Consider the following 24498-nt stretch of genomic DNA (forward strand, 5'->3'; position numbering starts at 1 on the left):
TCCTTTCATGACGTCTTGCTCAATAAAAAAATTTCAACACGGTCCCCTTCCCTCCGCATGCTTCACATAACGCCGGTTCCCAAGTATGTGGGATCTGCCGAATATTCGGGGATGTAAAATTCCAACTAATGCTAATAATTAGTGCCACAAATTGTGCCAGATTAAACGAGAGGACATATTTTTCATTCCGGAGTAAAATTTTCTTCTCGGTAAGGTAATATAAATAGGGTAGCTTAAAAACAGAAAGCTTGTGGTGCTGCTCATCCTTATTATTTTTTTACCACGCTTCTCTCTTCAAGTAGCTAATTTGGGTGCACGTTAAAGAACCCCATGTGGTCGAAATTTCCGGAGTCCTCCACTACGGCGTGCCTCAATCATATGGCGGTTCTGGGTAGTTAAACTCCACAAATCAATCAAATCTTCATGTGGTTATTCGGCCTGTTTGATTTTCATATTGGGGCGTTTATTGTAAACGTCCATGTTCTTAGGACGGTCGTTGCTTTTGAGCTGTGACGGGTTTGTCACACTTTTCTGAATCTCCGCGACATGTGGCTATCGCGCGGCACTTTCCGCGACCAAGAGAGAGCGGAGAAGCAGGATACGAGATGAGGTGTGGGAGCTCGTCCCTGGCAATCGGAGTATCAGTTCTTTTCTTTCACCACCTGAAGTATGGAGGAAGCAGCGGAACCCAAAAAAAGAACAATGGCCCCATGGACGGCACCGTAATGGTAACCCTGCGCTTCGCAGAACAAATTTCCTCTGAGGTCGTTGATCCGCGTCCTACCGGTATAACGCCGAACGCACGTGCTACAGCTTCAAAAAGTCTATGAGAAGAATCTCACGCAATATTTTTTCCTATGTCGCCCGTCGTAATCGCGTAAAAGGTGCGTTAACCTCGATTTTCTCTTTGTCTTGCACTGAGCTGGAACTCTGGAACATATCAAGCGACAACCATTATTTATTTAGCTTCTAGAATATTTTTGCGTCACAAGGTGCAGTCTAAAAGGTAAAAACATATTGTGAACATCTCGTTGGTCGGAACAATGATTAAACTTAACAAATCGAACGATGTGTTTCCTGAAAGGTATTTTTTACGTCACGGGTAGACAAAATTGTTAAGATCACTCAGACTCACTCATGAAGCATATTTCTCATTTAAGCTTTACCTGCACTCAGACTCAGCAAAAGTTTGTCCAGCCGGACTTACTTGGACTCGTACGCACGAGACGTTTCTTCAACCGGACTCAGTTGGACTCAACCTCGCCAATGATGATGATGAAATAAACATTTATTTTCCGAAACAGTGTTCCCGAGTTGGCGAGCTCGGGGTCGCCCTAGGTGGGAGGGTCCCTTATTCCAGGAATCCTCTGGCCGCAATCGCCTCCCGGGCCCTGGCGACAAGTCTTCATTGGTCATCTAGGTCACGTGCGGCAATCTTGGCCTCCCACATCTCGGCTTGGGGGTCGATACGTGCAGTCGTTGCGGACTTGGTATTATTATCTTCGTGGCGTCCCGGGCACTCGAGTAGTAGGTAACTCGCCAAAAAATTACTCACCCAGTCTGATTTAGACTCAGACTCGTGGCTCCATTTGAATGCTCCATTTGCCATTCTCGTATTTGTCTCGAGCTGTTCATGTTCTTGCACTGTGGTGTGCATATCAAAAAAGTGCGAGATTTAGTGCAAGTCAGCGTGAAATTCAAAACGACACTTAGTGCAATGAAAAATTCAAGGAATAGGGCAACGCGTACAAAGCTCCGAAAATACGCAATCGCTCGCAGTTAACGTAAGTTATGGGCTAATCCACCTCGTTAACTCGCGAAGTATTTCATGGCCACCAGTATAACAAAACCATGGAGGCGACAAAGGCGTTGCTGATGTTTCTGCTGCCAACGGGGTTTTGTTAAATGACCGTGATTTATCTGTGCTTAAGTGTATGTCTGAGTGCTTGTGCGTGCGTGCGTGTGTGTGCACGTGTTTTGCTTCCCTCTAGTTCAATAGTCTTTAAATACATTTACTCACATTCTTTCTTTTCTTACCTCTGTATTCTCCAGTTCCCCGTCCCTAGTGCGGGGTACTAACGTAATCCTATTCTGTATATCGGTCCATTTTGTTTTCTTTGAGCATATTCATGTGGTCTCTTACCTTTGTTAATATTATTATTATTATTATTATTATTATTATTATTATTATTATTATTCTCATCAATACAGTGTTGATAGAGGGGCAGAAAAAATGTGAGAAGCTGCGTCACTAAGTGCCCACTTACCAGTTACATCAGGCAGAGGTAGTGAGGGCGACGGAACACATAAAATGACACCAGTACCTGGCCGTAGTTAAACAAAGTATTAAGATATACCTAAAATTGAGTAATTTTATATTGAGGCAGTGCAGGTTACATAGAATTTTTGTATGGCAATAGGCATAGACAAGCATGTATACAAGCGCTGTGTACAAGCATAGCAAAGAGCCAAGATTAACCGCAAAAGAAAGAGAGAGAGAGAGAGAGAGAGAGAGAGAGAAGCACATCAGTTGATTAACATGGGTGTAAGGATGAGGATATACTTTAACTATTTGAAGAGTTAACAAAAAAATTCGCGGAGCTGCGCGACTGTAATGTCTCCAATCTCAATGCCCACAAGATGGAGTTTATTTAATTGTGACGGTATCTGATAAGATGCTCCTTAAAGTCCACAATTTGTTCTTGTGTGAGAAAGTACCCGACGTGGCCTATTACATTGTTTATAATGTGACTCTTAACTTTGCACACCTGCTAACTTTATTAATGTATTGATTGATATGTGGGGTTTAACGTCCCAAAACCACTATATGATTATGAGAGACGCCGTAGTGGAGGGCTCCGGAAATTTAGACCACCTGGGGTTCTTTAACGTGCACCCAAATCTGAGCACACGGGCCTACAACATTTCCGCCTCCATCGGAAATGCAGCCGCCGCAGCCGGGATTCGAACCCGCGCCCTGCGGGTCAGCAGCCGAGTACCTTAGCCACTAGACCACCGCGGCGGGGCAACTTTATTAATGTAGACAAACGTCTTTTTGTTCGCCCCTATAGGTCCATTGGAGTCTATAAATGTATAAAGTGAGAGCTTTGATGATACTGTGTTCAGGAAGCAAAGGATGAGTTTTATGTCCGTGAGGAAGGTTATAAATTAGTCGAAATATTTTGTTGAGTAATACAGAAACCTTTCTTGAATTGCTTTGTGTCGTCATGACCCACATTAATGGACAGTAATCTAATGGGAAATAAATAAATTATGACATATTGCAAGCCATGACTTTAATGGTAGCAATGATCTATGACATGAAAGTATGCTAAATGCTCTGGTGGTCTTGAGAGAAACATTACTGACATGGCCTTTCCTTTGCACGCTTTGTGCAAAATAAGGTGCAATTGATTTTGTAGACTTGACAATTTCAACCAACTATGATTTATTAGATTTTGGGTTAATTGGAGTGTCCAAAATATTATTCTCGCAAAGAACTATAACAGCTTCAGTCTTAGTTACAGTTATTAGGGTTGTCTAGAGAGGCCCAAACAAGGCGAGTTGGACCATAGATTAATTAGGCCTTCCATTTCCTCAAAGTGGATGTTAATACCTATGATTCAAGCGGTTAACTTCTTCGTTGCCATTTCAGCCAACGTTCCCCCAAGGGAAAGCCTTCCCCCATGCATGCGCACTGGTGTGGTCTTTGTGAAATGCTTCCTAAAAAAAAAACTTAAGATAAGAAACGTCATTGTGGAGAACGTGTTTTTTCACCGTAATGGTTCCATATCGGCATTCCATCCGCGCGGTTCCGCACTTTGCTTGATGAACAATCGATTTCTCATCGACGAAATCGATAGCTGTCTTCTCTCTCTTTTCTAAGGCACTTTTTCTGTTTTTTATACTTTGTTTCTTCTTGCGGAGACATGTTGTCCTTACATCGCTCTTCATTTGTTCGTGCTCTACCGATCTTATATTCAGTATGCATTTTCTCCTCACAGTATTCTAGGCTCTCGTTATGATACACCAAACAGCAGTCATAAGCCACATCGTTTTTGCCCTTCGCCGAAAATTGTTCATGTATCAAACTAAATGACATCACTGCTTATGTGTATTATGCAAATACACGTACGCGGTGTCAATGAATACGTTTACACCTCTGTGAAATGCACTATGCTACACAACTGCCCTTTCTCGGTTAACGTTGACGTATACGTTTTACTCCTGCAGTCCTAATTATTTCAGTGCGACGTCAAAATTTTATTGTAACGACTGGTCAGCATGGTTTTTAGAGATAAGATAACCCTATCACATTGCTACGAAACTGGCCTCTAAATAAAATTTTGGGTCTGATGAAAGCGTTCAAGTACAAATTACACCAACACGAGTCGAGCTGAACAGAAAGGGGATAAATCTGTTCGCGTAACGTAGCAATACGTTATCGCGTTTCCACTCGTAATTGCTGTGCTCTATCTTCATTACTGCACGCAATATATCTAATTTGAGACGCACAGCTTTTAACAGTTAAGCTAGAATTAATCGATTGCACCTGTTTGCGTGGCATTCTTTGGATGCTGAAAGCGTACCGATACGTCAATGCCAGCACAAATTCTCCCAAATAATCTGTTTTTTTTTTTTCAAGACATGCTCTCTAGGCCCATGACAGCCCAGTGACAGGCTTGTTTCTTTCGCTTTCAGACATATCCGGTCCAGCACTTATTTCCGGTCCCTGAATGTTCACAAAAGCTGTTCAAAAAAACGGAAGGCAGTTTCGCACTAGTGATGGCAAGCATGAAGGCAGGGCAGATCGGGGCAGCCTTTTTAAAGACGAGTCTTTCTTGGGGACCTTCGATGCAAAAATTTTTGTCTGTCTGTCTGTCTGTACAATTGTCTGTTAATCCACTCTTAACGGCATCGGGTATTTGAAACGGCCGACCCCATCCGCAGCGCCCACCAATGTTGCTCAAGAATGAGCGTTCATACGTGTGCGATTGTCAATCAAAAAGCAATTATTGCGCATATCTGAGACACCATAACAACACGTATATATTCTGCATGTGCGTCTTTTGCTAGAAAAGGCATACATGGGTAATTTTAAGGACCGTAGCGCTTATCACGCTGCGTTGACCATGCAACGCTTGCACGGAACGGGTAATGTTTTCAACGCTTAGCTAAGACGAGACCGTGCTGGCACCTACCGTCCCCTTGAGTTCTACACCTTATCACCTCTGATCTGAGATGGGCGCACACACCCGTCTCAGGGCCACGCGCTTTGTTTTCTAAGACAAATGTCAGATGTCGCTTATGTCTCACGTGTGACGTGACTTGATGCGCTCGTTCGCCTCCGCTGCACGCTCGAGAACGCCTCCTAGGCGTTGGCTCGAGGCACTCTAACGCAGCGCCTCCAGAACACCACTCACCGATTTTCTTGCGCAGAACATCAAATAAATGTCTTGTTCGCTCTCCACACGCAAGACTATCGTCTTTCGACGACATTTGCAGAAACAAGCAGATATGGGGCCAATTTTTTTGTTCCTCTTTGCTTTTCTTTTTCTTTCCTCCTGACTTTACTTCTTTCTTTTTTTTTCTTCCTTTCTCTCTTTCTTTCTTTCTGAGTTTTTCAATACTTCGTCTCTCCTATGTATTTATATTTATCTTCCTCTTTCAGCCGTTTCTTTTTTTATTGTTACCCTGCCTATTTTTTTTTGTCAATTCTCATACGTGAATAATTTTAGGTGCTTCGCACATAATATCATCATCAACGGGCTTGGTGAACTAGGCGAAGACTTCTCTTGAGCGGGAGTGCGTGGTCAATATACTACGGTTGACAATTCTAAACGCGATTTCGGCTCCGTTAAATTCATGATCAAGTCACTGGAACAACGGGAGGAAGAAGAATTACCGCGGGCGCAAACGCGCGTTCAGATTGCTTATTCTGTATGTCGTTCTGTCTGCTTTACACCAAGCGATGACGACTGGATTCTGCACCATGGCAACCGAATGTAGTCCTAAGTTATAACACAAAAACAAGTGGTTCTGGTTCGAGAACCATAATGTAACTGGGCAAGAAACGGACGAAAACGAAAAGGAGAGAAAAGTGGAGACAAGCGCAACCTTTTTCTCTTCGGTCTTGTTTTCGGCCGTTTTTTTTTTCGCAGTTAAATCATGAATCATTACAAACTCGACCAACTTACTAATCTTCTGGTTCAAAATGATTGTGAATACATGTCGAAAAGTCTCTAAATATATATTTTTTTCTTTTCACTGCTGTCAGGATTTCAACTTCTTGAAATCACGAAATGTTTATAAGGGGCTACGGAAATTCCAACCACCTGGTTACGACCACCTGGCACTTTAGAACGTGCCCTGACATCGTGCAGTACACGGGCTTCCAAGATTTAGCCTCCATCAAAAAACCGAGGTGGCAGGGATCAAGCTCACGAATTTCGGAACAGCATCCGAGCCCCGTAACCGCTGAGCCACCTCGGCGGACAACTCCGCAAGCTTGCAGACAGTTCAAGAGTTAATAAAAGAGATAATTGACAACCGCAATTTAGTTGCGCGAATCTCTACGGATGAATTGATGGACGAATGCAAAACTTTATTGAGGTCCATGAGTCGCGCATGTTTCACAGCCCGATGTGCGCCGCTCTCACGTTGAGAACAAAATGGCTAGCCCTACGGCGCGGCCCTTTTTTTATTTAGATACCGTGCTTTCGGACATTTCGGAGGGCTCGTTGGACTGCCCACACTCATAACTTTCACTCTAATGTGAGACTCCGTCTACTGGCGTTCGCACCACACTTCAGTGTTGTTATTGTCACTGCATAACATGGAGCAGAGTCAAAACGCATGAGTAAGATGCATAGTAATCATAGTACCTATTGATTCATAGTATCGTTGAAATTATCACATGCTAACTTAAAAGGTTTTCGTAACCGTTAGATTGAAATAAAACTCGGACGAATTGAACAAATTCATAATAGCTTTAGTGGCGGATTTCGAGTGGTCGACAAACTGCAGTAGGTATTGCTTGTAGTGCAGTAGGTATTGCTTGTATTCAATTTCGCTCCTGATTTATTATTTTACTTATTCTTATTCCCACGGTGATTACAAGCTGGTGATTGAAATTCCATTTGCGAAAACACAGCGTAAGAGCGCCATGCAGAGTGCGTCATGCAGGGTGCGTCATGCAGGGTGCGTCATGCAAAGAAAATCTTTCAAAGACATGCAAATGTATAATAATAATTATCAGTGTTGTAGTTATCGAAACCAGAACATAACAGAGAGACTCCATAGTCATTGTCCCACGGTAATTTCGGGGACCCTTTGGGTAGAATGACGTGCGCCAGATTATTATAAGCTATTAGTCATCTAGCATTTGGCCTCCATAAAATTGCGGCCGCTGCAGCCGGCACTCAATCCCGCGTTCTTCGGGTGAGCAGTGGAGCGCCATGAGCACCAGACCAACGCAGCGGATAACAGCTACTATATACAATAATGTGGGAAAAAGCCATTTCGGTAAGTGAATACTGAAGGCAAGAAAAATTTAGGTCATCATGACAAGGTGCAAATACGTTAACGACTGACAAACGACGAATTTTTTGGAGTCCTCGACTACGGTGCCTTACGTAACGATATCAATGTTTCAGAACATAGAAATCTAACATAATATCATAAACAATATTGACACCTCAAAATTAAGGCTACTACGTCATGCTCTGACTGTCGGCCTTTGGGTGAAGTGTTACGCACAAGTTACCGAACTTCCTCCACTCGAATGAGGGCTCTTTTCTCGGATGAGCACTGAACCAAGGTCACCTGTAATTACTGGTGGTGTCTTAAAAAGCACCGGGCCCGGTCAATCTAGAGACGTTGCTCATCTGTGCGCGTGCTTACCGAAGCCTAGTTGATGGCGCGTAGCGTGGGGGATGTCCTGTCAGCTGCATAATGGTTCTTCGCCAAAGGCCTTGTCCATTTGAGCGGATGCAGCTGTCACGGCTGTGCTAGGCCGAGCTTCATGGCAATCTCTCCATAGGGATCACTGGCTGGAAAATGCGGCAAGTGGTATCTTCGTCTGACATTGCTGTTAACGCGAATTGTATTACGAGTTTCGCGACGACGAATTCCGGTATGAGCAATACCTCTTTTTGTGTGAATTGGTTCGTATTTAGTTGTTTTCACTTGATTCGCAATCGTTTAAAGAGCACTGTGTTGGACTTTCACATGATAGCGTGAAAACGTGAGGACGATCCGCATCGACGCTGAAGTGAGCCTGTTACTCAACTCCTGTCCCCTGTTTGCGCAACACTCGCAAGACATGACTCACAAGAAAATGTCTTCATCAGCTGTTACTGCCTCCGGCACGACATCGACTAAGTGCAGCACAAAGCGCTTTTGGTAGCAGAGCTCCTCCTGGCGGGTGGCCCCACGGTGGCTGCTGTATGTATGTGACCTAGCTGTGGGCATCTTCCATCTGTAACGAGTCATATAGAAATGCGTAGCACGACAAGCTCTTTGGCTCTGGCAAAGACGCAAGAGTCGATGACCATACTACGCAGTTTTACATTTTATGCTTGATGGAATGGCCTAGCAGAAGCAGATAGTGATACGGCATGATGACCGCTAGAGCTAGAAGCACTGTCTGTTGAGAGATAACCTTAGTAAACAGGCTATTGCACTGGGGAGCAAGGAAGGAAGGAAAGAAGGAAGTAGGAAGGGAACGAAGGAGGGAAGGTTGGAGGGAGGGAAGGAAGGAGAGAAGGCAAATGGAAGAAATGAAGGAGGGAGGGAAGAAGATAAGGAAGAAAGGGAGGAATGGAGAAGGGAAGGACGGCAGGAGGAAAAGAAGGAGGGATGGAAGGAGAGAAGGAGGAAAGAGGGAATGAGGGAAGGAAGGAAGGATAGGCAGGATAGGCAGGAAGGTCATCCAGACGTGCGTCCGATTTGCTATTTCACACTAGGTGAAGGGGAACGAGGGATTAATAGATATGGAGATGGAAAGAAGGGAGCACACAAAAAACGCCGTGGCTTCCCGTGGTAGTGAACGAAAGATCTCGGGTGCATCACGTTGCGCTGTAGGTAGAAGAGATATTGGAGAGAATGAGTCATGAGTCATCTAGTAAGGTCTCACAGACCACTGCACGAAATACAAGCATCACCTGGTCCTTTTTCCACGCAAATCCAGCATGGGCGCCACCGCATTCAGTAGTCGCCTTACGAATGAAATCATCAAAAATTGCACTTCGCTATCCATAAGTTGCAGCGGTCACTAGGAAGCTCATGCCACGTGAGAGGGGCACACTGTCCGTGGGACAATGTGGAGGAACTAAACTGCAGTGTCCCGAGCTGTTGTACTACTTGAGGCACACCTTTTTGAGATTTGCTTGGCGCGCTTACGGGCTTCACCTTAATTAACAATATCATTGGCAATCATGAATTACGTAACACTCTCAAAAGCAAATCTGATTATCGTCGAGTTTTTTTTTGTGACGATTGGTTCAAGAAAGCGTAGCGTATCTCACAAATGTGAAACGCACCATTTCAAACCGCAGAACCCTTCACACATCGTACAATAATATTCAAAATATCATCCTGTATACTGCGACAAAAAATACGAGGGCGTGAGAGAAACCAGGACAGGCCCTACATCCCTATCAAGCTCTTCATGAATTCAAGATAACCCTCCAGAAGTCCTAATTGTTGTTCACTGTGAGTGGGTTTCCTTCTTTTTTTATCAGCGAAGCCTTAAGCTATTACCCACTACGTTTGTTTTGCGCACCAAAAAAAAATCGCCTATCGAGACGCCCACATGCATTCGTGGCCCAGCAACGCGTGGCTACCTGCTTCGACTGCTCCTCCAGCCTCTCGCTTCAGATCCGCGTTGAGCCTAGCTTTGCCAATCCTGCTCGCCCAAACTATCAACATCAGCGCACTCTACTTACCTTTGCCTCCTCTCCCACTGTCACCACAACCGTTGAAACGGAGCACAAATGTTCTGCATAGCTTTGCCTGTTCGCCCACATCCCTTGCCACATGCAGCTGCACACTCGGCACAGTTTTCCCGGCTCATCTTCGTCCACTTTCCAGCCGCAGCTTTAGTGTTTTTCCTGCTTTGACCGCCCACCCACCCTTGCCATGGCAATGAAGCGCCGAGGTTCTGCTAAGCTTTGCCTCTTCGCGCAGCTCCGTTTACATCCTTGGTTTATTTATTAAAACTGTGCAATCGGTGCGATGTTGCTCTGTGTAGCTCTGCGTCATCTGTCACAACCTTGCCAAGGCTTTGCCGAGTCTTGTTTGGTTATACCGAAAGAAGGTGAAAAAGGGTTCTGGGAGAAAAGAGGAATGAAAGAGAAAGGGTAGGCCACCAAATTCGATGCTTATAGTCCATGCCCCACGAGTGCGTTAGGCCTTTTTTTTTTAGTTGACTGATTATTAGTAGTGGGGTTTCGTCATTTTGTGTGGCACATGCGTTAGTGCATGCCACCCACGTGTTCCGTGCTCATTTTTAGTGAACTATGGGTAAGGAGTACTATTTTTTCGTTTCTACGGGCAATAAAATTCATCAAGCTTGCAATTTTTTCTACGGACGCCTTCATCTTTAGTGGATCAGTGGAGAGTTAAAATGGTAGAATTTTCCTAAGTTCTGCGGCACCAAATGCATCAGATATCTTTAGCGTGCACCAGATGGATAAATCTCTTATCCACATACAGCTTCACTTCAAAAGGTTCACTCGTATCAGGTTTTCTAATTTCGAAATCATTCGAAGTTATTCAGTCTCCTGCTCGCCGAAATGTCTCTCCAATTTTTCTGTGCATTGTGTCTAGCCACCGACCCTTTGGAAAATGCACCGTAGGGGATAAAAGCCATCTGTTAATAATCAAGAGAAAACAATTCGCCACATTTTTTTCTTTAGTGTTGCTGGTTTATAAACGGAAGAATTACAACACAACAATCCATTTTCGAAAGCTGCGCATGATTCCAGCGTAAACAGCTATTGGTATGACTACTCTCCGACTCATCCACAGGGATAAATTTTTTTCTCCACTGAGGGATGGAAAATTAAGACTGAAAGATTACCTTGCCAGGTTCTCCCAGATACACATTTAAATTATTGAAAACTAATTATTCCCCTAATATAATAAATTGCTATAGCATAAAAGAATGCTACCAATAGAGCATAATTACTAACTCCACCCACTACTCAGCGAATTATCTGCGATCACCATGTAACTGTACATTTTTTGCTTATATCTTTTGTTTTGGACCTTTCACTACCTCTGTTTCAAACCACATCTTCTGATAGCCTGCATCTTTGCTCAGATATACTCTGTATACCCAAGGACTCGTTTTTCCGTGTTTTTACACAATAATATTGAGATCTAACGGACAATAATGCCAAGAATTATGTAGGGGAAGTTATAAGAACCAATGTAAACTAAATAAGAAGAAAAAAAAGTGGGTGACAAAACAACTTGCCGTGAGCAAGCTCACGGCAAGTTATTTTCTTCTTGCTCACGTTATTTTTTCACCCACTTTTCTTTCTTTTCATTAACTTTACATTGGTTCTAATACCTTCCCCTATACGATTCTTGGCAATGTTGTTTGTTATATATATATATATATATATATATATATATATATATATATATATATATATATATATATATATATATATATATATATATATATATATATATATATATATATATATATATATATATATATATATATATATATGACATAGGGCACAACGGGAGCGTTGTCAACAAGGATAAATATATTTATTTCCCAACAGTTTCGGGAGGGGTCCTCCCTTCATCAGGGGATGAGTTATACTGACATGAGCTTCCAAACTTCGTTGCTGCCGCGTCCCTCTCGCCTTGAAAAATGTTTGCGAGAGTGAGAGGGTACTAGAAAAAGCAAAAGAAAGAAAAGAAAGAAAGTAAAAAAGAGGAAGAACCACTGTCAACACTGAGAACGAAGCCAACTGTCCGTCTACATCCACATACGCTTCATATCACGTGCTGTTCAGTTCTTGACGTGTGTCGGGCCATCCAAGATTGTCGCCGCGGTGCCGGGAGGGTCCGTGACGGCGTGCATAAAGAAAGGAGTTTCCCCGTAATGGGTCGGTCGGCGGGCGGCGTGCGTGAAGGAAGGAATTCCCGTTACTGGGTCGGTCGGCTATTTACCTTTAATCTTCGTCCGTTTCCCTTCAATGGTCATCAAGTGGTAGGCAAAGGTAAGCACTTTGTATGTGCATGTGGAAATAAAAAGAAAAGAAAGGACAGTGTACACGTACGAGTCAGTCAGAAAAAAGCATGGTCTCCAGCTATTAATCTTTGTCACCAATTTTCTCCTGGCGCACTTCTCGGAGGCAGTTGAGTTTTCCGGTGTCCTCGTTGATGCCGGCTTCTAGTGTACGAAATTTGAAAATAAAATAGGCCTCACGCTGTTCGCGCTCGCGTATGTTTGAGAAACCGGACTGCAAAAGAGTTACGCTGATATTTTCAAAACTGTGGTTTGGCAGGCGCAGATGTCTAAATAAAGGTAGCTTCGGCAGGGAAGTGGCGTGGTACCGGTGATTATTGAACCGCAGCCGAAATGGCGTGTCTGTTTGGCCGATATATTCTTGTCCACAGATGTTGCAATGTAGCTTGTATATTACGTTACTGGAGTCACAATTAAGGCTTTCAGTTATGCAGAATTTGAAATCCGAGAAGTTCGCTTTGGATTCACGTGTTGGGACCATCTGTGGGCATACCTTGCATCGAGCTTTTCCGCAGGGATGGCACCCTGATTGAAATTTGGGGGTGTTTTTTTTTTTTTTTTTGCTCTGACAAGAATGTCCTTTAGATTTTTATCCCGGCGGAACACCACGTGAGGTGGCTTCGTGAAAATAGAAGTTAGTCGCTTGCTTTGCCTGATTATGTTGAAATGGCGGTTCTGATGGAGGCGGAAATGTTGTAGGCCCGTGTGCTCAGATTTGGGTGCACGTTAAAGAACCCCAGGTGGTCTAAATTTCCGGAGTCCTCCACTACGGCGTCTCTCATAATCATATAGTGGTTTTAGGACGTTAAACCCCACATATCAATCAATCAATGTTGAAATGGCGGGAAAGTATGTTGTTGATTCGTGGCGCTGATGAGGAGTAAGTTAGTACAAGGTTCGTTTGGGAAGTCGTTTTAGATACTCTGTTTGGTCCCTTAATTATATCATTCCTGTTCACGTTGCGAGCACGTAGTATGGCATCGTCAATAATGTCTTCCGGATAATTTTGTTTCAATAAGGAATGCTTTAGGTGTTCCGCGTGTCTGTCAAATTCCCGCATATCGGTGCATATTCTTCGGTACCGGTAGGCCTGAGAATATGGAATACCCGTTTTGCAATGCTTTGGGTGGCTGCTGTTGAAATGTAGGTACATTTGACGGTCTGTAGGCTTTTTGTAAAGGGTTGTTGACAAGCGGTATTTTCGACCGTGACAGTGACGTCCAAAAAGTTATTGCTAGTTTTGGAAATTTTGTGCGTGAATTTTATTGACGGGTGGCATTTGTTAAAATCCTCTATGAAGCGGAAAAGACTTCCCTCATCATGGTTCCATATCATAAAAATATCGTCTAAGTATCTTCTGTAGTAGAAAGGTTTCAAGGTGCGTCCCTCAATGAATGGGATTTCAAGTGAAGCCATAAAGGTGCTCGCGAAGTTTGGGCCCATTTTCGTGCCCATTGCAGTGCCACTGACCTGAAGGAAATGCTTGCGGTTGAACTCAAAATGGTTCTAATTTAGTACAAGTTCAAGAAGTGTAAACAGTATCTCGCCACTTACACTAGTTGATGAGTCAGATTTTACATATTCAGAAACCATAGCCGCTATTCCGTCATGGTGGGGTATGTTGGTGTACAGTGAGCAGACGTCCATGGTAACCAGAAAACTGCCGCCTGGGATGTCGAGACTTGAAGTTTCGCAGATGAAGTGGTTTGTGTCCTTTAGGTAATAGGGAAAATTTGGGGGGATGTTTTTTTTATTAAGGAATTGATGAATTCTGATATATTTTCTGTTGATGTGCTGTTACTGGATACTATTGGACGTCCCGGATTACCTGCCTTGTGTATTTTGGGGAGCTAATAGAATCGACCGGGAACAGAATGGGCCGGTAACATTGCTTTTAACATTTTGCCGGTAATTTTCTCGTCCCGGTGGAGATTGTTTAGAGTTACTTTTATCTCCCTTTCAAATTCGGGAGTCGGGTCCGTTGGAAGTTCTTTGTAGAATTTTGTGTCTGATAGCTGTCGTTCCCCTTCTTTTAAGTAGTCCGACGTGTTTAGAATTACTATGCAGCGCCCTTTATCAGCCGGTTTGATAGTAATTCCAGTGTTTTTTCGTAGTTCATCGAGTGCCCTTCGTTCTGACTTTGAAATGTTGTTTCGAAATGGCCGATTTTTTTTTCATACGCTCTGATGATATCTTTTTGAACTGCTGATATATACATATCGAGGTGTTTGTCTCTCTGCTCACTCGGACACCATGATTTGTCACCACCAATCACTCTATTCTCGTCCGCACAGTCCCCGCGATCATGAAAGTATTCACGGAGGCGGAGATTACGCCCAAAGTTATCGAGGTCTTGGTACAGTTCAAATTCATTGAATTTACCGGATGATGGACAAAAGGTCAAGCCTCTCGACAAAAGTTGAAGCTGAGTGGGTGTGAGTGTTGTGTTTGACAGATTGAGGACATTTTTCTCATAAGTTTTCGGCTGCTCTTGGCTATCACGTGGCACGGGAGTGTCAGCGTCATATTCGAGAGTAAGGATGCTTTGATTAGGACTGCACTGTAGTTTTGAGTTCCCATTTTTCTCCTCAAAGTTAGGTTGTGGTACGGGTGGTCCCTGGCGTTCTTGTACGGCCTCATTCCTATTTTCCTGTTGCAGAGCAGTGGAGCTACTGCAGTCCCGCTTGAATTTTCTATCTTTTACTACTGAAAGTTCGCCTCTCTTCTTTACTTCATATCTTCCAGTTCTCTTGCCTCATGCTCTCTGAGATTATATACCAATTTCTGCGTGGCCTCCGTGACACTGTATTCGGCGGCCTTACGCTCACTATGGTCCGCAATGACCCGAGTCAGTTGCAAGGACGCTTCTAGTAATATTTTTTCCCACTTCCCCCTTTCTGCTTCACTTAGTGTAGACATTGAGGGGTTGCAGGCTAGGCGGAGGCCCTTAGGTGCAATTTCGTGAGATAGATATTTGGTTAGTTGTTCCGCGTGTTTTTCGTATTGCACCCGCTTTTCAATGATTTCTCTAATCGATAGAAATGAGTGCGACCATGCGTGTTTAAGACTGCCCCTACCTTTTGTTTCCCCGTGTCATTTGGAAGCCGCCGTTTTGGTCTTCGCCGCATTCGTCCGCCTGGTGTTGTAAATCTCACGAAATTGCGCCAATATTATAAGGATCATAATCATCATCTACATTGCGTATGAGCTATGGTCTTGAAAACCACTCGATTCTTGGCAAATCCCACATAGTGGGTATGAGCCATGGTCAATAGGTGAGGAAAAGAACAAGAACAGGCAGCGTGAGTGGCACCGTGTCAACCACAGTCAACGAACCTTCCTTGTCACAGCTGACGAAGAACCTGGTCGACCCCTCGTGCACGGCGTTTAGGTGAGTAGTAAACACTACTCGGGGTACACCACGCTGCTCGGACGCTTTGCATGTCTTCCACATTAGCTACATTCAGCAGGCAAGAATCGTTGATGCATAAGCCTAACGTTGTTTGAACCATCCTTGGGATCTTGCGATGTTTTCTGGAAGAGTGATCTGGTTCCTTTTTCGTGGACTTGGTATTCGGTTGATATTGCGAAAGAATACCATTATTATTCGGCTCACTGAACTCGTTTTCCTCTAAAAAAGGCCCATCGCTCGACAAAGTAACTCGTGAGCAGAGTAATGATCACTCGTGAGTCTAGTTTGGAGGAAAGGAGCTACGATTAGGGGTGTGTCAATGGTGAATTTTAAAACTGAATTGAATCGTGATGACACGAAATCGAATACGAATGTGAAATTAATAAGATTAAAATTATATTCAAAGGGCAGAGAGGTCGTTTTTGAAGTGTTTTATGTCGTAACATTTTTTGTCCGAGAAACGATTGCTAAACCTAAATAGAAGATCATTTAACTTACCTTGAACTGACAAAAAACTGCTCATCCATCGTACGCATCGGGAACTGGATCACTGAGGATATTTTTTAGCTATACAGACAAGTGACTAGGAGATGCAAGGCGGCCCTTTCCGAGCAGTCTTTAAATGAAACTGATGAATAGGAATTAGGCAAGGTTCAACCAGGCACAGGACCTGAACCCAAAGATTTAAGGCAACGTATCAACTGGTTATCATTTTATCGGCCTTTTCGCCGAATCCAGACAAATGGATGCTGAGAAAAACCGTAGGGCGAGTTGGCGTTTCTTTGTGGATGGTACTTTGCGCAAAAAAAAAGAAACAAACAAGAAGGAAGAGAGCACAGACAGGCGCAGTCTGCGCTTGTCTGTGCTCTCTTTCTTCTTGCCTTTTTTTCTTGCGCAATATGTCATCCACAAATGAATACGTTGAGTACTTCATCTGCAAACACATTTACACAATTGTTTTAGGTAAAAGTGTACTAAAATTTCATTCCTTTGTTTTTATCTAACTCAAGTCCCACCGTCACATGACTGATTTCATGATGATAGTGGTTTGATTCGCGACACGTTTATTTCGACAATACCGACGTTTTGAGCTAAAGTCCCTTTATTCAGTGTTTGCCTTAAATTTTATTGTTTCAACAAGTAAAAAATGACCCCTTACTCTTCCAACGTTTCATTACTTCAGGTTTTCTCGTCGTTGCTCACTATTTGAAAGATGTTCAAAGAACATTTCATGTTTTAAATGTCCACTAGTTTATTCGAATATTGGATGAAATATATTACCATTCGACTAGCTGTTCGCAGTTTTCGAATATTCGTACATCCCCAAGGAGAATGAACCCTTACACAATGCTAGCGAGGTCTGCTGTATCCGCTCCTACACGTGATTAAGACGACAGAGCGCACGCAAGGCTTTAGTACTCCCAGTTATTGTGTGGTCTTGGAGCTTCCTCAGTAGGCTTGCCGATGCACTGAACAAGCACAAGCTAGCTATTGGCAGCAGGAACGTACAAACGAGATGCGTTGCTTCCGCCTGCAATAATTCTATATTCCATTATAGCTAACCATTTAGAATGTCCTAGACTTTACTGTTCCATTGATAGAGTTATGCGTGTCTTTAGGCTTGACTCGGCACGAAGTGCGCAAAGCTGAAAATATTATATCAATATTGGCTAACATGTTTACGCAGGTCACAAGAAGGACCACTTGAACACATCGTCAGCTAGACTAGCACCCGGTGTACCTTTACAAGAAGGGCCACACACGAATTTCAGCAAGCTAACCGGGCCACGACATGGACTGTTTTGATCCGGATGTCATCCCTCACTTGGTGGACTGCACAGCGGCAGAAAACCAAACGTGTCACATCGCAGACAAAATATCACTCATTAACGACCTGCTCCTCGGTTCCAATATGGTGCTGCGAGAACACCCTGACACGCTTGGCCAGTTGCACTTAGATAACTCTGGCTGTACAGCAACCATTCATAGTTTCAATTCGATGCGGCGACCGCATTACCCGGAGCTTCTTGCATGGCTGCTCAGAACACATCATTGTATTTTGTCAGCAAGTCTTCAGCTCTCCCTCGTCGACGAATCTGGTCTGATCACACTGGACGCCCTGTATAGATGTTCAAGAATTAAGAGGTTGAAGCTGTGTTTCTTCGGAATAGGGGCCTTGAATTCCGCTTCTCAAACCCTACCTTCCCTGAAAAATATTGAAGAGTTAGAGTGCACGTCCATCTTACCCAATGGATTCTTATTCCCAAAAGCCTTTATTGACGCAATTTCGCATCTCCTACAGAACTCGTCGTCCTTGGACACGCTACGATTACATAAGTTTTTAATGCGAGCACATGTTGCCGACTCATTCTTCGCGGCACTTTCCTGCAAGTCCCGACTAAAGGAGCTAAATTTACAGAAGTGTTCGCTTGACTGTAGCACATACCCATACGCTCTGATGGGCTACCTGGCTACGACAACGCTGCTCAAGGTCCTGGTCGTAGACATGACGAACGAGCTGTTGCAGTCGGCAGTTCTCGAAGGTGTTTCAAGGAACACAAGTATCGAGACGCTTACTATCGGCAAATTCATCGGACACGACCGAAGCACAGCTGCTGTGGCTAGAGTAATAAGAAACAACCAACTTTTACGCAAGTTAAGTATTTCCACCAGAGACTGCAGTGAGCCTGGAATTTATACGGTTTACGGCTGCTGGCTCCTACCGTTGATCGAAAACGAAACTTTGGAAGAAGTGAGCCTCCCGCTGCTTATTTTACACCCGTTGCAATGGGCTGCGTTCTTCCATGCTCTGCGCACGAAAGAGAAGCTGAAAAACGTTCACATAGAAGTACCAGGAGACCACCGTGAGCTCCTGCCGCTGGTGTGTGCAGAACTCGAATGTAGCGGCTCAGACGGGAAAATTTCCATGGGATGTTTGCAGTCCACGCATGACCTCGACTTACTGCAGTGCAAAGCGTTTTCGGGAGTACAGTTCCCACGGGCTGAACACATCGCCATGACCGCTTTGAGTATGGTACCGAATTGTCCCCACTTGAACACCGTGATCATGAATATCAAGGGAGACGACGTGACACTTTCCTGTGGCCTGGCTCAGCTTTTACGAAACGGGAGGTCGCTACGAAGGCTGCAGTTGTGTGTTTGGCCAGGCGATCAGGAACAAGACTACTTCGAAAGCCCGTGGTGGCAGCTCGTACTCGAGGCACTGCCTCGAAACGAAGCTCTAAGGGAGCTGAGCATAACGATGTACAGAATGAGCGCTCAAAACACGAAGGGCTTAGCGGACTCGATTTTACACAGCAGTAGCGTCACGTGGGCTAGCGTTTTTCACAGGCCCTCTTCGACGGCTACCGAATTCACACGTCGTCTTGCCAAAGGCATCACGAAAAACCGCACTCTGCTGACCTTAATCGGCAACTGCCATGTGGGCGCTGACGTCGCGAGAGACTGGTGCATTGTCCAGGCGGCTACGCGGAGGAACTCGGGTGTGGTCGCACGAGCTGCTAGACTAATGAAGGCTTCAGTTTCTGATAGGTGGGTATAGAATTACAATATATATCAACGCATCCTCGAACCAATTAACTAAACGTCACTCAATTTTCTACGCAGAATCTCCTATGAGAGGCGATCGCGAAGGCCAAACTTTCTGCGGTGTGTTGTGAGAAGGTGGCATGAAGCACCTCTCGCCACTGTACTGCTTAGTCACGCGACAAGAATAAGAAGTTGGCAGCTGTTGAGAGCTAGCTACGAGAACTTTGCGCATTTGCAAGAAAACGAAGCGAGTGGCTCTGGATACAATGCAGAAATAAAGGGCGGAGAAAAATTCGCGAGAGGGCAGTGCGTTGATGTTCCAGGCGTTCTGTTATCGGAGGTGTTGCCTTTGCGTGTACTTTGAAGTCGCCGTGTAAATTGATCCGAATTTATCAATGGTGCCTGCTTATACAATCCTCTTTACAATACACCACTTTCATTTATAAGGTTTTATGATCTGGACACCGCAAGGGGCTTGATTTTACCAACGTGGGATCCTTGTAGCAAAAGCATGATCGTTATGATTGTACTTGCACAACTTTTGGGCTGCAAACTCTGAGAGGGTAATCTAAACGCTTGCTTAACGATGTAAGCTACATAGAGCTTTTAGCAACTTGTTTAAGTGACGTGCAGTCAACCTAAAATATCGCAATCAGCACCACGTGGCAAAGTAGGTTACCCAGATAGCGTCAATTATTCCTCAAGACAAGAAAAAAATATTGTTTTCAAGATAGGTTCTTTAGTATCTAAGCTTAGCTCATTTTTGTTCTCTTTAGTCGAGAACCAGCTAGGATTGTTTTTTTTTTATTTAAAAACTGCACCTTCTGTGCAACGGTGGTAAATCCTTTAGTTCTGAAATTTATTTGAAATACAGAACTCAAATCAGTTTTGAGCACGAAGTACATCTGTAGAAGTGCCTGATAACCACGTCAGTCGATCGTGCCGCTGGGCTTCTTCCTTCAAAATGTCCATCTTACACCGAATGATTTGCTGTCACTTATGAGGACTTCGAAGATATTTATACGTTCATGTGATTTGGAAAGGCATCTCTCTTATACACATGTTCTATTTCAGCACATTTTATTTTTTTACTTTACGTGCGTTTTCGTGCAGCTTATGTTACACACGGACTTTAATTTTGAAGTTTCTTCTATTTCAACACTTCACGTCATGCACGTCACGTGATCTTAGGCAAATACGTATAGAAATTATTCATTGTAACAATGCGAAAATTTTGCTACATCACGTGTGGCATCGACTGAACACACCTAAATTGAGAGGCCACGCGTCTGAGCGATTGGCGCAAATAATTTCCTCACGAAACATCAGGCACAGACGATACCATCGATAGGCAAGAAATATTGTTGCATTTCTTTCTTCTACCTTTCTACGTTTCTCTCTAAAGGGTCCCTAAACAACTTCGAATTCAGCCACAAGAGAGTTGTTCGTTTTTCGAATCCGCTACCTTTCCTTCTGGCGCTATCACCTCGTCGACGCTTCTTTCTTCCCGAATGACATAAACTATGGCAGCACCACGCGTCGAGCCTACTCGTCCTGCTGGGCTTCTCGTCGTTGCGCTACTTGTGCAGTCGAAACCCACAAAACAAAGTGAGATCAGTCGATCCCACATGGCAGTCGGGGGTATAAAGACCAGTCGGGAGCTCACTTTTTATGACGTCCCCCAGACTAATCGCATCACGAATTCTTACGGAAAGACAGTAAACGCCTATACTAGAGAGTAGCATGCTCGTTCATTGAATTCGCTAAGTTTGTTTAACGTCCCCGTGGAACTAGTGCAGCCATATATAATGATGACTCACCCCACTGGTCAAGTGGTCGACTGCTTACCCGAAGGTGGCGGGATGGAATCCCAGCTCCAACAGCTGCTTTGCGATGGAGGCGACATGCTGGAGGCCCCTGTACTTAGATTTAGGTACATGTTAAAGAACTTGACATGGTCAAGCTTTTCAGAAGCATTCCTCTACGACATCCCCCAAATGCATATCGTGGTTTTGGGACTTGAAACTCCAGCAATGACTTCACAGTCACAACAGACGGCTTCCGCCTTCGAGTCGCCTTACGGGAAGGAATAAGAGACTTTCACTACTTTCTGTTTAGCGAAGCTGCATGTGCGTGGGAGGTGGAAGACGATAGCCCCCTGTGAGTGCACACAAACTGCAATGAACTACCGATATGTTTCCAAGAAGGTAGTTCATGCTCGCGCAAGTTTCTTTTCAGTTCTTGTCAGCATATGCAGTAAGATGACGGCCGCTTAAGCGTGAATACTCATAAAAAACATATAGCTGTTCCTAATAGCGCTTAAAATAGCGTCCTCAAACACAATGTTCAACATAGGCATGTAGTAAATGTAGTGATGGAGACAAAGTTATGTATTCATATATTTCACTAACGAGTCTGCAGTATTACATGCAATAGAGTTTAAGAACTTTTTGTTTAGCACTCAGTAATGTGAGAACTATTGGGGCTGAAGAAAAACTTGTGCAAACGAGTAGAGCCGTCTAGGAAGCATGTTGGCTATTCATTATAATTTCTGCGAATTCACAGACGGTGGCAGCTTTTGATATACGCTGGGGTTTGCTGAATAACTATAGTCGTGTAGTATATAGGCAAAACGTTCATTGCGATAGCAACTAAGTGAACGCTGTCGGCTGCGTTTCGCCGCCTGCGTGGGCGTCGACGTCGGCGTCGCTCACCGTATATGTGTACGTATCCGTATATGTAAAAAGTCGAGAAAGAAAAAATTCAAAAAAACACTCTGGCGCGCACAATTGAACTTGTGACCACTGAGGCGTGCGGGCGAGACGTTAGCCACTGAGCCATGGAATAGCACGTCCCTCAACGATGAAACGGCAAGCTATTTATAACTACCATTTACTGCTGGTGCCGGGCATCTCGGGGGGGGGGTGGGGGAGGTTATACGGGGGAACTATCATGTTTTCAGCATTACCAGCAAGATGGCGCAATGAGCGCGCGTCATCACATAGTCACGATGCAGCGGCACGCGTTTATCTCCCACGCGTACTTTGCTGTGCGTAGAGAATAAGGCGGTGTACGCTCGATCGCGCGCCCTTATCTTGCCGTGGGGAGGATCGTACGTCTTGGTTAGCCTTTGAGTTTTGCTGGAACGATTCTGTTATAGTTACCCGGTGCACAAAAGTCACTGCAATTGTTGCAGTCTCCGTTTGCGGAAAATGTGTGCTTTTCAGACACAGCGAAGTAACAACTGAGACGATTATTCATGTTCTTCTCTAACTTTGAGTACGGTTCGTGCGTTATTTGTGCGTGATAAATGCGAAGCACGTTTCGATCTGCTTGCCATTCTGTGCGTGACCTTCCAATTCATAGCTATCGCATTCATTGATTCGCGTGGCAAAGTTGTGACTTTTCTCTTTTTAGATTGCTCACGACGTGGGTTCTAGGTTAACACTTCGTCATGGCGATATGTTTCAGTCCCGTAAGGTATTCCTCACCCTACCGAATGTTCAAGAAAAAATTTTAAAACCAGATTGCATGAAACACTCCAGACTCGCTGTTTTGGCATGTAAACAGCGCACACGAAGTACAAGTTATTCCACGTAGTAGCTGTATTGGTCTTGCAGGTACGTTGTTACAGCCCTGGATCGTGCTGCCCGGCATCCGGCGCTACTGGCCCAGGTTGCCGAACTGGTCAAGATCGACAAGGCTCAACTCGCGAGTTTGATACGAGACCGCCTGAGAAGGACGCAAACCTTGGACGAATTCATGCGATTCGCAGCAGTTGTGAAAGAGAGTGTTGTGTGCCAACCTTCTGACGACGGCTGCACGCGACTCGACGCCCTAAACGAAGACTGTTGGAGACACGTTCGACAGTTCCTCGTCCTAGACGACGTCAAACAGGACGTCGAATGACCCTCAAGGCTCTTGTGCTGTGAGAATAAGTCATACTACAAAGAGTCATGGGTGGTACCGTGAGCACGGCAGCCCTTTTTGATGATGTGTGAGCGCCGTCGACAATAAAAACTCGTGTGAAACACCACCATTTTTCGGTAACTCTCTGGAAGTTTTATGGCAGATTTTGCTAACTCTTATACCGCAAAATTAAGGCGTTATGATACCATGTCACTACGGTATTATGGTAATATACTACTACGACATTATTATATGGTGTATCAGTTTGGCAAGTCAAGTCGTGGTGATATCGTGTTTAATAAATTGGGCATGAAACCGGTGTATACGTATTTGTCACGCGCTAAATGCATTCACTTACTGCGACTTGCAAAATGATGATCATGATGATGACCTATGTGTAGAGCTCACACCCGCTCTGGGGATTGACCAAGAAACAATTACATGAAGCGATCTTATATGAACGGTATAGGTAAGATAATATAAAAGGGTTTGAATAAATGTGATATACTAATTAAGATATTTGCGATTGAAAACCCCTGAGTTCAAATTAGAAGCAGTGGGACAGAGATCCTGCTGACAACGACCTAATGAGATTGTTCCCAAGAATAAAATGTTACAAATAACGATATGCTATTCAATTCGATCAAAGGCCACTTTGATATAATTTTTTCTGAGTAAGTTAAAGCGGCTATGTGATAAACATAATGCTCGATTGTGTCGTCGTTGTTGCGAAATGAACAGAGGGGCAAGGAGCCAGACCAACACTGTGCTGAAGGTCACCTTCTTTTTTTACCTTCTTGCATTTCGTCTGCGAATGTTGTAGTGATATTCTTACAGCACCTAACATGGTTGAGTGATGTCTCTTAGATTTAGGGAATTGCAAGCTTTCGCAACTCCCATGGTTTGTAACAGCCTCTCTCACGTTGACCCACCTTTGACCAAATGGAAATGTGATCCGATGACGCTTTCCCGTCACATCATGACGTATCAGTGAACCCGCTGGGCGAATCCATGAATGACGTCAATATACACGTGTGATTTTCGGGCTCATGCGACTTGTGGTACGTCATCTGCACACAAGTTCACTTCAGTCTCACATGCCTTTCGACGTACATTTAATATTTGGCTTTTGTGTGTGTGTGTGTTGACACCGATGGCACCGACAAAGCGTCGCTAGAAACACCTCCACCTCCTTGATAGAGACCCCATCTGCGCCCCTTGGGACATAATCGATGGTCTTAAGCTTTACGACACTGTCTCATTCACGTACCTTCACGTCCCGAACGCCGTCGCGTGTTACTCTTAAGGCAGCTGCAGCAGCTCGAGTTGACAAGGCCGTTGGCGTGAGCCAGTC

The 24498-nt window shown here is 44.3% G+C and overlaps 1 protein-coding gene across 2 annotated transcripts in view; it reads left to right on the forward strand.

Annotated features, from left to right (window-relative positions):
• Window positions 1-23271, forward strand: part of LOC142771350 (uncharacterized) — a 41917-nt gene extending 18646 nt beyond the window's left edge. Inside the window, exons 1-2 of one of the 2 annotated variants that reach the window (XM_075872827.1) lie at window positions 17941-19238; window positions 22856-23271. In XM_075872827.1, coding sequence (XP_075728942.1) covers window positions 18031-19238; window positions 22856-23144 — 1497 coding nt within the window. In that variant the 5' untranslated portion in view covers window positions 17941-18030 and the 3' untranslated portion in view covers window positions 23145-23271. Of the gene's footprint in view, window positions 1-17940; window positions 19239-22855 lie in introns of those variants that run through there. The other variant, XR_012885876.1, reaches the window with a different exon arrangement.
• Window positions 23272-24498: the final 1227 nt, after the last annotated feature.

Source organism: Rhipicephalus microplus, chromosome 9, assembly GCF_043290135.1.
Source record: "Rhipicephalus microplus isolate Deutch F79 chromosome 9, USDA_Rmic, whole genome shotgun sequence".
In the NCBI taxonomy this organism is placed as follows: Eukaryota; Metazoa; Arthropoda; class Arachnida; order Ixodida; family Ixodidae; genus Rhipicephalus; species Rhipicephalus microplus.